This window comes from Arachis ipaensis, chromosome B07 (genome assembly GCF_000816755.2).
Source record: "Arachis ipaensis cultivar K30076 chromosome B07, Araip1.1, whole genome shotgun sequence".
In the NCBI taxonomy this organism is placed as follows: Eukaryota; Viridiplantae; Streptophyta; class Magnoliopsida; order Fabales; family Fabaceae; genus Arachis; species Arachis ipaensis.
The window spans coordinates 15,787,637-15,801,423 of record NC_029791.2 but is presented as its reverse complement, the minus strand read 5'-3'; the positions used below and the strand labels follow the sequence as shown (position 1 = coordinate 15,801,423).

Genomic DNA, 13,787 nt, shown 5'->3' with positions numbered 1-13,787 from the left:
GAGAGTTGGGTCCTATAACATCAAAGAACCCAAAATCTCAACATTTTTACTCATGAAACTCGAAATCAAGGGCTGGAATTTCGAACAGAAACACGTGGCTTACCTCAAGATTAGTTGTATGGGTTTTGTAGAGCTCTCCGCGGTGAACGCGTGGCCGCAAACGGAGCGGCAATCGGAGCTCTAGATCAAAAGTTATGGTGGTTTGAAGATCAAGTGAGAGAAAGAACTTGAGAGAGTGTTCTTCCTCCCCTCTCTTCAATTTCAGCGTGTTTGAGTGTGTTGTGAGGAGAGAGAGTGCTGAAAACTAGGGTTTTGGTTTAGTTATGTTGGGTCAAGGGCCCACTTTGGGTCCGGTTGGCCCGGTTTGGCCCGTTCGGTCCAATCTTGGTCCGAATTCTATAAAATTGGTACCGAAATTCTCGTCTCAATTTCCTCTATCATATTAAGCCATAAAAATATCATTTTTGGCTTTCTAGAATAAATTCTCATATATGGGTTAATTAGCCGTTAATTAACCGGGTCTTACAATCTCTACATCAGAGTGCAGAGAATTTCCAATGAGGTGACCTGTATAAAAGAAATAAAATAACACAACTAAATAAATAAGTAAAAACTTCAAAATTTATATAAAAAAATGAACAAAAAAATAAAATAAAAATAACTAGGACACCAAACTTAATTTTAGAAATTAAAAAAAAAAATAATTGAGCAACAATTCAAGAATTAAAGCTAATTTTTTTATATATAATGTTAGTGAACCAGAAAAATAAAAATAAAGAAAAAAATAAATAAGAAAAATGAAAATAAAATAAAATGAAATGAATAAAATATATATAAAAAAGGACGGAACAAAAGAAAGTAATATATATATATATATAATTGACGTTAGAGAAACAAAGAAAAAGGGGACAGGGTAGGGAACGTGCTAACGGAAAGAAAAATAAAGGAGAAAAAAAAGGACATAAAAAAATAAATAAAAATTAATAATAAAAAAAATTAATTAAAACAAAAATTATCTAATCTAAGCAATCAAACAACTAATAGTTGTCAATCACAGTTAATCTCTGGCAGTGGCGCCAAAAATTTGGTTCGGAATTTATAACCCATAAACTAACTGGTAAGCGCACCGGGTCGTACCAAGTAATACCTCAGGTGAGTGAGGGTCGATCCCACGAGGATTGATGGATTAAACAACAATGATTGAGTGATTGGCTTAGTCAGACAAGCAGAAAAGGGTGTTGAGAATTCAATTGCATTAAACAGTAAATTCAGAAGATCAGAAAGCGAGCAGTAAATTGAGATGAAATATATATGGAGAAAACAGTTAAGGTTTCAGAGATATCTATCTTCCGGATTGACTTTTCTTATTAACTATTTTAATCATGCAAGATTCAATTCATGGCAAACTATATCTGACTAAACCCTAATTCTTTAGACCTTTTTAGTCTCCTCTAACTTTCATCAACTGCCAATTCCTTGGTCACTTGATTCCAATTAGAGTGTGAAGTTCAATTCTAGTTTATAAGCCACAGAAATCCTAATTATCCAAATATAAGAGGATTATATGTTACATATCCCGTTAAGTCCAGATAATTAGAAGTTTAGGAGAAATTGTTTTCAAGCTGTTGTTCAAGTAAAGAGCTTTTCCAAGTTATACAAGAACTCAATTAGAACAAGGGTCATACTTCCATTCCACCCAAATTCATAAGATAAAGAACGAAAATAATTCTTGAAATAGAAATCAGTACATGAATTAAATAGAAGAATAATATTATCAATCTATACAATAGACAGAGCTTCTAACCTTAACAGTGGAGGTTTAGTTACTCATGGTCCAGAGAGAAAACTAGGATTCAGAAAAACTGTAAAGTGCAGAATGAAGTAGAAGAGAAGAGATGATGAGCTCGAAGGGCTAATTCTTTTTCCTTTTATATCTAATCCTAATTAATGTAAATTATATTTCCTAAAACTAAATAATATATTTTCCTATTTATAAATAAAATAAAAGTTTAATCAAAATCAATGAGGATCTTCGTGTAGGCCTTGATCACGCGTTGGGACCACTTTGATTCATTGAACTGTCTCAAGTTTGGCGCCACCAAGGCAGCAAGCAAGGAAGGTGTTGTGATGATCATGGCACCAAACTTGGAGTTTCTCAAGTTTGACGCCACCAAGGCAGCAAGCAAGGAAGGCGTTGTGATGATTATGGCGCCAAGCTTGGGATTTCCCAAGTTTGGCGCCACCAGGGCAGTAATTCCATATGAAAGGTGTAGACTATTATATATCGTTGGAAAGCTCTAAAAGTTGGCTTTCCAATGCCACTAAAATCACGTCAATTGGATATTTGTAGCTCAAGTTATTTCTATTTGAGTGCGAGGAGGTCAGGGTTGACAACATCATCTACTTTCTTCTTCTTCTTCTACAGAAACTCCATCAAATCCATCCAAATGCTACCTGAAATAAACAGAATTGCACACAACTCAAAGTAGCATTCATAGTGGCTAAAAGATATTTAAATCTTGATTAAACTTAACAATTTGAATGCAAATTCACTAGGAAAAGATAGAAAAGATGGTCATGCATCAGTAGGCGACAGTTGCATGGTTGGGCTTGAATTTTGTTCTTGATTCACCTGTGAAGTAGCAACGTGGTGACCAAAGGGCTTAATGCCTTTTCCTTTTCCATAATTTGGCGAAAAATCATAGATCTTTATAGCACTTGTCAATTGAATAACCGAGAAGTCCACGATGAGAACAAAGAAGTTTATCTTTTCTCATTGATCCTCTGCCTCTTTCCTGTGCTTGTGGAACTTGCTGATTCCTTGCAAAGAATGCAACTTGAGTCTGAGCTTATGTGTTTCCAATTGCCCTGTGCTTCTCTTCCTGTGTCACAAGGAATAGAACTTTGTTAGTTGCTAGTAGAGGATGGATAAGAAGAATCTGGCCACGAATTTGAGCATATGAATCATCCAATCCCATTAAGAAACAATGCACGTATTCAGCTTGGAGATATTTTTGCATTGCACGAGCATCGCCACAATTGCATTGAATCGGTCTATAGGAGTTCAATTCTTCCCAAAGGACCTTGATCTTGGTGAAGTATTGAAAAATTGTCATGGCTCCTTGGCGAAGTTTGACCAAATCATGCTTCAACTCGAACACTCGCGGTCCATTACCATGTTGAAAGCATTCTTTTAGGTTATTCCACAGTTCTTGAGCAGAATCTGTGCACACAAGAGATATAGCAATCTCTTTGGAAACAGAGTTCAAAATCCATGTGCTTACCACATCATTAACACATTACAAATTCTCAAATTGTTTTGTCTTAGTAGTTAGATCAGGTTGCGGGATTGAACCAATGATGAATCCATGCTTGCACTTGGCATTAAGAGCTTTGTGCATCGCTCAGCTCCATGAATGGTAATTGTCGTCAACTAGCTGCTGCGTGACAAGGATTAATCCAAGTTGATCTGTAGAAGGAAGAAGGAAGGGATCAGAAGACGCAAATGAACCAGTCGAGGGAACAGAATTGTCTATGGATCTTGAACAAGAAAAGATACATAATTATCTTCTCAGATCTCGTTAATTGGAATCACATGTTTCAATTCGAGAAAAATTGAAACAAATACGTTCTCATCAAACTCTATGGTGTGAGATTAGAGAAGAACAAGAGTGAAGAAGAAAAAGAAGAATCGAATGAGAAGTGACGGAAGCTTGTGGAAGGTTCAAGAGAGAAAAATACCTTCTGATACCATGTTAGACAAACCCAAAATGATGGATAGGAATTGACTAATGTATTTGATTACATTGATTGTACATTATATATACAAGTTGTAGATGCAGTTATCTATACATATAATGACTAACTAATGTAGCAAGTTAAGTTACCCTTGAGTGACTAACTAACTATACATATAATGACTAATATGAGTCTCCAACTATTTTTACACCAGGTACTTTAGTAATTTAGTCTCAGACAATTTTATCCTTAACATTTATCTTCGTTAGTCAATATATTTTTTCAATAAGTACTCTCCGATCCATTAATGAATAACGTCAAATGTTGGATTAGAATATTAAGTTATTAACTCACACACGTTTGGCAATCTAAACAGATAAGTTTATGTGGCAATTTCAAAAATGACAATGTTTGGGGTGATATCACAAAATGTTACGTTTTATAAAGCTCTCTTTATTTCAGTATTTCTTTTTCGTGTTATGCCAAGAACCTTACCTTGTTCATCCTCTAAAATTGCCCATCTTTCAATGACCATTATTAGAAAAGCTTAACTACATCAATTTGTCATCGAAGGAGATTCTCCCACGAGAGTGCTAATAACCTAGGGTTAGGCAAGTGTGAAATCACAAATGAAAATCCGAAAGGATTGTTCTTTGGGTTCCCAGTGTACAAGGTAATTAACCCTAAATACTTTATGAATAATCACATGACTGAAATATAAAATGGTTATGAACAAAATGAGGGCTTTTTAAATAAATAAAAAATTGATATTTATTTTTTTTAACGTTATATACATTTTTTACCACTTTAAACATTTATTGACAATTTCACAGGCAACCTATAGCATAGGCAAAGATTGTGAAATAGACTAAAAATGCTATTGCACACATGTTGCCTACACAATAACAGTGGATGTTCACAATTGCGTAGTTGATGCCAATAAAATCGTGAAAGAAAGCTATAATGCATTTACTGCATGTGAAATTGTATGTGAAATTGTCGCAAACAATTGCTATATATATGTATATCAAATCCTCACAAACACAAAAGCTATAACTATCATCTTTCATCTATTATTTCTTCTTTCTCACAAACACAAAATCACCAAATGACTAGTGAGCGTATAGTTGTTGTTGTTTATCCAAATACAACAATATCTCGTAAAAATTATGGTGCATATTTTATATGCAGTGATTCTGTTGTTATGCATATTTGGGAATTGCATTCATTGATAGAGCTTAAAAGTTTGATTTTGGTCAATATGAGAATGCTTGGAATTAATTGTGTTCAAAAATTGGGTATCGATACATTTCATTGGATGCCATGCGGAATATTTAGTATAAGGTATTCTGGCTAAAAGATGATGATCATGTGCGAGCTATGCTTGATTGCTATGGAAAGATTGTGACTGAGCAAGTGATGGAGCTTTGCATTGAGTTAGTGGACGTTGGCGGTAGTTCTTCTTCCTCATGTACAGTCCCGAAAGGTTGTTCAATAGGACCTAGTCAGGTGGGGAGAACCAAATCCCCCACAAGAATTTGGTCTTCTCCGAATGGCCGAACCCGGTGCTAATTTGGTTTCTGAAGAGTTCGAGTCAGACGAGGAGTGGGTCCAAGATGGTTCTGATAGTGATAGCGATGACGATATAGAGTTTGTCTCAATAACTCAACTATCGTCTTTTACTTCCTCACGGCATATATTGCCATCCCTGCTACCACTTCCTAGCATGGCGATATATGTATACAAAACTTCTACCAAGCACACGCAATGGAGTCGTAGATAGTCAAGTCAAATCCAATCCACAAGATAATTTGATATATGGACAACATCGTTGTGGTAAAGGTTGTAATGCCAGAGGAATCATTACCACATGACTTAGAGGGGGCAGGTCATAAGCGTCTATACTGTAAAATCGATTTTCACCAGAATGAAAAAGATATATATCGTAGAATCGTAAACATATGATATGATCCTAATCGAAATGCATACATCTGTCTCATACACTATGGGGACGGTGAGAAAAGATATATTTTACACTCCAGAGGGGCTATATTTGGAGATACCATCGTTTCTGGTATAGAAGTTCCTATTAAAATGGGAAATGTCCTATCGAGTCCAAGTTCTAAACCATTATTCGACATTGGACCTAGATGATATGCAAGTGGAATCGACGCCTTTTGGTCAGGGGGCGTTGATGACTATAACACAAAAGGGAGCGTGGAGCTAAGGGTTAGTCATAGCTTCTACAACAAAGATTCCATTCACCTTTCCATCAAGAACTAAAGCATTTGTCGGAGTGTAGAGTATTAGGTGGTTGAATCTGATTATCTGAAGCACCATTGTCGATGCAAACATTATGATATAGGTTGTTGGTAGATATTTTGGGTTGCATATCAACATAATCTTAGTTATTGGGAGATTCGTGAATATGAGGCTATGCACATGTGCTTGGTACCAACAATGTCTTAAGATCATTCAAATATTGATAGCAAACCTGATCTGCAGAGTTATCTTTTCCATGATAGAAGGCAATTTTTTTAAATTCTTGCATCTGTTTTTGGAAAAATGGTTACATGTTTATTATGATAGTATTGTAAAATTCCTAAAAACAGTGGACATATTGATCAATTTAGGTAATACATCCAATCCAATTAGAGTACCACAAGGAGCAATGGTACAAATTTAAACCGTTGTACATGAAGGTTTGGATGGTAAAGCAAAAAGCAATTGCTCAAATTTATGAGGATTGGAAAGAGTCGTTCAATCAGCTTTTGAGGTTACTAAATGCTATTGAGCAATGTTTTTTCTGGTATGATTCATTATATCAAGCTAGTGCCACATTATGAAGGTATACTTCTAGACTTTGGTCCCATGCAATTTGATAAGATATTTTGGATATTTTCTCCCTGCATTTGAAGTCTTCAAGAATTGCAAACTTCGGGTATCTATTGATGGTACATATTTGTATGAGCGATACGGAAGGATTTTGTAATGGCCATTTCACAAGACAGCAACTCAAACATTCTTCCCATTGCTTTTGCATTGGTTAAGTATGAGTCAATAGAGTTTTGGTCGTTTTTTATAAGGAATCCGCAACAGCATGTGACTCCTTAGCAACGTATTCTTGCCATATCTGATAGAGCCGGAGCCATACTTGTTGCAATGGAAGAGGAGGGTAGTGGATGGCATCCTCCAAGAGCGTACCATGCTTATTGTATCCGTCATATGGTTACTAATTTCATGAGTTAGTTCAAGTGTAAAGAAGGAAAACAAGCCTTAATCAATGTAGAATATTCTCCAAATGAGGAGCAATACTTGGCGTACATGAGAGTGCTAAAAGATCTCAAACCAGAATTTGCGAATTGCGATGTTTGCAAATACGATTTGTAAAAAGGTCTGGCTGCAACACTGTGATTCTGGCCAAAGGTTTGGCTACATGACTACAAACTTATCTGAGTGCATCAATGTTGTGCTAAGGGGACGCATAACCTTCCCATCGCAGCCATTGTTCGGTCCACTTATATGCGTCTGTAGAAGTTGTTTGTTAGGAAAGGCTGAGAAGCATTTGCTCAACTTAGTCGGGGTAATATGTTTTCACATACCTGACAAAAAATGTTCAAAAAAACATGGATTCTATCCCCAAGATGGTTGTGTACGAGAGCAATCGTTTTGCTTCCATTTTTGTGGTCGAGGAAATGGAGTCGGTTGATGATTTTACCCACGCACATGTAGGATTTATTTGGACACTCATAGTTGTTACTGCGACCTATTTCAAACTTTTCATTATTCATGCCGTCATATCCTAGCAGTCTATGCTTTTGCAAGACTCGATTAGATCAAGTTTGTTCATCCAGCGTATCACATAAAGAGCGTGTTCAAGATATATGAACTGGAATTTCCACCTATTCTTGAGGGAACGACTTTGGGGAGAGTGGCATGGACAAAAGGTATGTAATCCGTTTATTCTCTTGAAAAATAATTTATTTTATTTTAAATTCAATATTATAGTTTGTAATAACTTTAGTATATTAATAGATTTGAATTGAATTCTTTAATTGAATGACTATCTAATAAATTTAAATTTATTCTTTTATATTTTTTTATTTTTAGAAATTCAAAAATGTAATGTATATACTAAACATTAATCATTAAATTAATTACTATTATATTGTATTACTTTAATTATTTTAAATTAATTGATTCGATCATTTTAAGTAAAAAAATGAATTTCAAGTGGAATAAAAAGAGTTGTCGACATTAAATTTTTAGATATGTGAACAGATATTTGTTTTATTTTTTCCCCTTTTTTTAGTTACTTGAGCAAACATTTTGAAAATAATAGAAAGCGTGCTGCTAGTTGTTATAAACCAATATAAGATCATAGAACGTGCTTATTGGTAGAGAACAACTACAACACGTTACAAAAAAGGGCACGCTGTTACTTTAATATAAGAATTGTGGTCGTGGTATGAATTGGATCAAAGTCTAATGTGTTTGATGAACTAAATAGAGCTTCTGACCATCTTTAATCATGTCTACATCAGTAATTTTACCAGCATCTTCTGATAAAATAAAAACACAAGAATCACTAGGAAACTCAAATTGATCCGCTGCCATTTTGATTAGCTCTTCAATGGTATGTGGAATCCATAATACAATGCCATGTTTTGTATGATCTTTTGGATCCCATGGGTGGAAAGGGAACACAGTACATTTTTGTGGATGCATTTTATCTGAAAATGACAAGTGAAATTTTAGCTCTTATTTTGCAGATATAGATTATCTATGGTATAGACAAACTTCAAACTTGAGATAACCAAAAGTAAAAGTACACATCAAGTTGAAAGGAAGGCTTTTTTTTTTTTCAATTTACTAGATGTTTAAACAAACAAAAAATAAAAAAAGAAAAAAGTTTTAATAAAGGTTGGCAATGAGCAAACCTTAAGTAATTCTTCTATCAAGTACCAATAGTGATTATATTTTATTCAAGAGGATTAATTCAAATATTTTTATATTTTTTTTTTGTAGACAGAAGTAAAATTTGTTTTCCATTTTAATATATATTTAATTTATATGTATTATAACATCTGAAAACAACATACTATTTGATTAAAAAGATAGTAACTTTCTCAATTGAAATATATAAAGGCAATACAGGATGAGATTACCTGTAAGTTCTTGTGTGGGACATAGCAAGTCTGACAACTGAGCAGATTTTGCATCTTCTAGTAGTTTGATTAGGTTCTTATTTCCACTCATTCGAGCTTCATCAAGTGGGGTTTTTCCCCATCTGTTAATAAAATGAAAAGGAACAAGTAGCATTAGCACACTGCATATTGTCGTAAAGAATCATGTATATTTTTTATCCTTAAAATTTGTTTAAAAAATTTAGGACTAGTCCAGCTATAATATATCACAATTATATCTGATTTGCTTATGTTAAAGGTTATTCTTGTAAAACTGTTGTTGATTTGGTCCAAAGTTTTTTAAAAATTTAGCCGTTAAAAGTATATTTGATAAAAAAAAAAACATACTTTCCTCTGTCATAAATTACTCATGTTAATCACAACCAAAAGCAAAAATGGTAATGCAATTAATTTGTACCTGTCCTTGGTAAAAACACTGGCTCCAGCTTCTAATAGCAACTTTGCCATGAAGTATAAACCTTCAGCTGCAGCAACGTGCAAAGGGCTTCGGTAATCATAATCTTTCAAGTTGGGATCCATGCCATTAGACAGTAGCCTTTTAAGATAATCTGAATCTCCCCTTGCAACTGCTGTGCATAGAAAACTACCGCCATCTTCTATCTTCATGGCGGCTCCTTCTCTAACAAGTAAAGATGCAACACGATCATGTCCACTCTTAACTGCTTCAAGTAAGGGTGTGTTCCCGAAATTATCTATAAAGTTAACACATTAGCTACGTTAGTGGCAGCTAAAAGTTTAAGTATGTTACATAGCAGTGAAGATTTAGTAGGTTAAAGTTACCGCTAACATTGACGTCTACGCCTTCTTGAATAAGGAAAAGTGTGATGTCTTCGTAGCCTCTGGATGCAGCAAGATGCTGTTGGAAGAAAAAACGTGTCAGACAAGCATTGCCAAAACATTGTACTAATAAATTACAAGACATTTAAAATGTTGCAAGGTCCTCACCAAAGGTGATCTTCCATCGTAATCTGTCTTGTTGGGATCAGCTCCAGCTCTAACTAAACCTTTTAGCTGATACAGATCCCCATTGAAAGCTGCACTGTTGACCTTCAAAGCAAGTTCAGCTTCTTGCTTTCCAATATGAAATGTGATGTCTGACTCTAATTGCTTACCACGAGAAGTCTCTTTTCCCTATAAAACAATGAAAATATTTAGCTCTCTTTATGATGATAAACTACATCTTCCACAACATAATAGCATGATGCATTTCAATTCAGGCTAGAGTAAGGATCAAAGGGAGCATGATATGTGAGAAATAAGAGGGATAACATAATTACCTCAAGAAGGTTGTTTAATATCTTCCTTCCATCATAAAAGTATATATCAAGGATATTTGTAAACGATTGTTTATCAAGCCGCAGGAGCCTACAGAGTTCGCAGACACGAACAGTATATGGTTGAGGAATGTTGCAAAGAATGGATATCTCTCCAAATGAACTGTTAGGTTCCAGAAGTGAAACAGTTTCTTCAGTCCCATCCTCAGCAGTGCCTACTAACTCCTGCATATTCACAGCTTTAGCAGTTAGCACTCAATAAAGATATGGTGTTCATGCAGATATTTGATTATGGTCATATGGTGCAACGAACTATAAAAGTCAAGTCATAAAGTCAGGATTGTGACTGAAAGCATCAATAGAACCTAAGAAAAAAAGTAGAATTATTACACACGTGCTTGTGAAGATATAAAAGCATACCAGCACACCATGACAGACAAAATATAGTTGATCCACGACATTTCCTTGTTCCATGATAACCTCTCCTGGAAGAAAAAATTCCTCGTGGAGCCTGGTAACCTGAAAGATTAAAGCAACAAAAATTACACATGCTAGCAAATTTAGAAACATAATTATTTAACTATCAAGACAATGAGAAATAGATTACTTACTATCTGATTGATGAATTCTGAAGAACAGCCCTTAAAAAGAGGAACCATTTGAATGCATGGCAAGTATAATGTTTGAGATATCTGCAAAAGATGATCAGATTAAAATCCAAAATGATGGAAACTAACAAATATTCTCTGAAGACAGAATCAGTTCAAAGGCACCCTCTTTATGTTATTACCTTAGAGCGAATAGAAATGGGAATTTCCTGAAGGACAGCAGCCTCGGTATAGCTACTCTCAAACTGTAAGCGCAGATGGCCTTTTATTTGCTCACGGATATCCCGTCCAAGTCTATTTCTATTCATATATTTCATAAGATCTGTCATCTTGTCCCTAAATTTCTCAGTTTTTGATCCCTTGACTATCAAAGCTGTCATGTTACCGATCAAATAAGCACCAAGAACCATGTCAAATGAGACATATATCATTATGAATATCATCTCCCTCAAGTTTACTGCATGTATATCTCCATAGCCTGCGGAAGAAAAGAAAGTCACAAATAATGTCATATGAAAACAACTCAACCGTAACTCTACAATAACTAACTTACCAACAGTAGCCATAGTAACGATAGCAAAATACAAGGATGTTGTGTAGCGCTTCCAAAGATCAATTTCTCTGAAATGTTGATAACTATAACCACCAAGCTGTAAACTTCCAATCCATGTGTACTCTTCTTGGGATTCAGGAAGTGTAGTAGCCAAATAGTAGAAAATGCAGGCTGCAGTGTGGGTGCAGTAGAGTTCAACTACTAAAAGTTTCACAATCCGAGTAATGATGTAATTAACACGTATATCCTTCTCCAAATTATGGAAAAATTCGGTGACTTTCCGCACCCGATATAATCTGATCCACAAGAGGTACCTAACTTCTTCTCTGTTTCCACAAACCTGTTCACAAAATAAAGCATTTCTTCAATATAATTGAGTTGCATTTTAGTAAACTGATATTTAAAAGGAAGAAATAGAACCTTGAATATGATATCCCAAGGCATACATCCAAGAAAATCAAAGATGAAGTCAGTTTTTAGGTACCTGCAACAACAGAAACAATTAAAATACACAATAATAATAATAAGACAATTAAGCATAGCAAAAATAGAAATTTACCGCAAAGCAATAGGGGTACGCTTGTAGACCATGCGATAGGTCTGACTATCTCTATAAGCAAGAAAGAACTGCAAAACTATGTCCACAAGAAAAGCTAGCTGCCCTATGATATCCAATATAAACAGATTCTCAGGCAAGCCACGAAAGAATCCAAACTCCATTGGAGTGAAAAAGGATGAGTACACTGCCCATACCAATATGAATTTTGTCCATAATCGATACCACCTGCACTATAGTTAATGAAATTATTAACCATCTAATCATGAATTAACTAACGTGTGTTCTAAGGATAACTTTAATATGTTAGCTTAACCCTTATTAACTTTGCTGCATTAATAATTTTGGTCACATTCTTCCTCGTAGTAATGAGCTAATGATTGAGGTTTTCAAATTATAATTTAGGGAACTATTATTATGCCACCCAAATCACATAATTTCTTCACCGGTTATTTGTATTTCGATTTCTAGCTTATTAGCATATAGTATACTAGGCTGTTAGCTGAATGAATAATGATTAATGAATATGGATTACTAATTTATTATGTAATAATTTATCACGAAAACAGCATTACTTCTATATTTCATATTTCATGCTTTTGAGCAAAATCCCAACCAATCAATCCTCACAAGTAAACTAAAACCTAGTAACTGAGTTTGCGCCAATTTTCAGATCCTTAAAAAAAAACAATTAGTTTATATATTTCCCCTCTTTTAAGATGGTATGATAAATAACATATTATACATGTTTAATCAAATATATTCTATATTTAATTTCTTGGGGTGAGCATGTGCTAATGTAAAACCCATATTAAAACCCATATAATATTATGTGCTTGTTTCAATTAATTTGTATAATATAATATATATGTATATACTTTTTTGGTCATGGGATTTATTTAATTTATATATGTGCTGTATGCAGTAATAATATCTGTGATTCTGCGAGCTAGTAGTGATGGAACTTTACAATTTGCATGACTAACACCACTGAAGGGATTGGGCCTTGCAACTTGGGCAAAAACCATTGAATTTTTTCGCAAACATATCTCTATCGATCAATATCGTGGCTTAGACATGTGATGCAGTGGCAGCGCTGTTTGTCTCTAGCAAAACCACACCAGATTCGAGTCCTAGTGTAGTTGCTAGGTTAATGTGTGTGACTGTGTTTGTATGAACGAAAAAAAATCTATCAATCAATATCATCACCAAGTTGGCCTTATATGATATCATCAATTCATCATTTTCTTAAAATTATATTATAGTTTAATGTATAACGATACACGCATTATACTTTGATGATGATGATGATGAAATCTTGCTCCGTCACCACAATCCAGATCCCAGCCACTCTTACTGTTTTCTTTTTTCTTTTATTTTATTTTATTTTTTGATAGAGCTAGTGTTACACAGTTACTTGATAAAAAAAATAGCACAGGTTGTCCAAGTGTAAAATCAAAAATGTTTCAGCCCTTACGATCTTGAACGCCGAGACAAAATCTTCCAGGTCAAATTATTCCGATTTTTGTATCAACATAATTATTTAAACATGTTATGATTACGATTAGAATTTGAGAGATAGATTAGCAACAAGGATAGTGAGGAGTCATGAGAGGTTGATAATTGACAACATCACATGGAAATGGTTGGGCCAGACAAGACAACTAGAACCCACAATTACATGCCACGTGTACAAAGTTAGAAAGAGAAGGGGGAGAGAGTGACGTGAAACTCCTTTCTTCACTTCCCTTCGCTTCATTCCAAACTTCCGGCCCTTATTTCATGCACCACCAAACCAACCAATGGGCACAAATGACCTAGGGTGTTATTGGTTTAGTTTTTTATGAAACT

At 34.7% G+C, this 13,787-nt stretch overlaps 2 protein-coding genes across 2 annotated transcripts in view; both read right to left on the bottom strand.

Moving 5' to 3' along the window:
* Positions 1 to 3,818, bottom strand: part of LOC107609302 (uncharacterized aarF domain-containing protein kinase 1) — a 23,738-nt gene extending 19,920 nt beyond the window's left edge. Inside the window, exon 1 of the mRNA XM_021107381.1 lies at positions 3,806 to 3,818. The gene's annotated coding sequence lies outside the window, so the exon portion shown is untranslated. The remainder of the gene's footprint in view (positions 1 to 3,805) is intronic.
* Positions 8,032 to 13,787, bottom strand: part of LOC107609276 (potassium channel SKOR) — a 6,945-nt gene continuing 1,189 nt past the window's right edge. Inside the window, exons 2-13 of the mRNA XM_016311162.2 lie at positions 11,940 to 12,164; positions 11,801 to 11,864; positions 11,381 to 11,720; positions 11,010 to 11,305; positions 10,831 to 10,911; positions 10,640 to 10,738; positions 10,223 to 10,444; positions 9,891 to 10,076; positions 9,726 to 9,801; positions 9,343 to 9,637; positions 8,907 to 9,028; positions 8,032 to 8,471 (exon numbers count right to left, since the gene is read on the bottom strand). Coding sequence (XP_016166648.1) covers positions 8,224 to 8,471; positions 8,907 to 9,028; positions 9,343 to 9,637; positions 9,726 to 9,801; positions 9,891 to 10,076; positions 10,223 to 10,444; positions 10,640 to 10,738; positions 10,831 to 10,911; positions 11,010 to 11,305; positions 11,381 to 11,720; positions 11,801 to 11,864; positions 11,940 to 12,164 — 2,254 coding nt within the window. The 3' untranslated portion in view covers positions 8,032 to 8,223. The remainder of the gene's footprint in view (positions 8,472 to 8,906; positions 9,029 to 9,342; positions 9,638 to 9,725; positions 9,802 to 9,890; positions 10,077 to 10,222; positions 10,445 to 10,639; positions 10,739 to 10,830; positions 10,912 to 11,009; positions 11,306 to 11,380; positions 11,721 to 11,800; positions 11,865 to 11,939; positions 12,165 to 13,787) is intronic.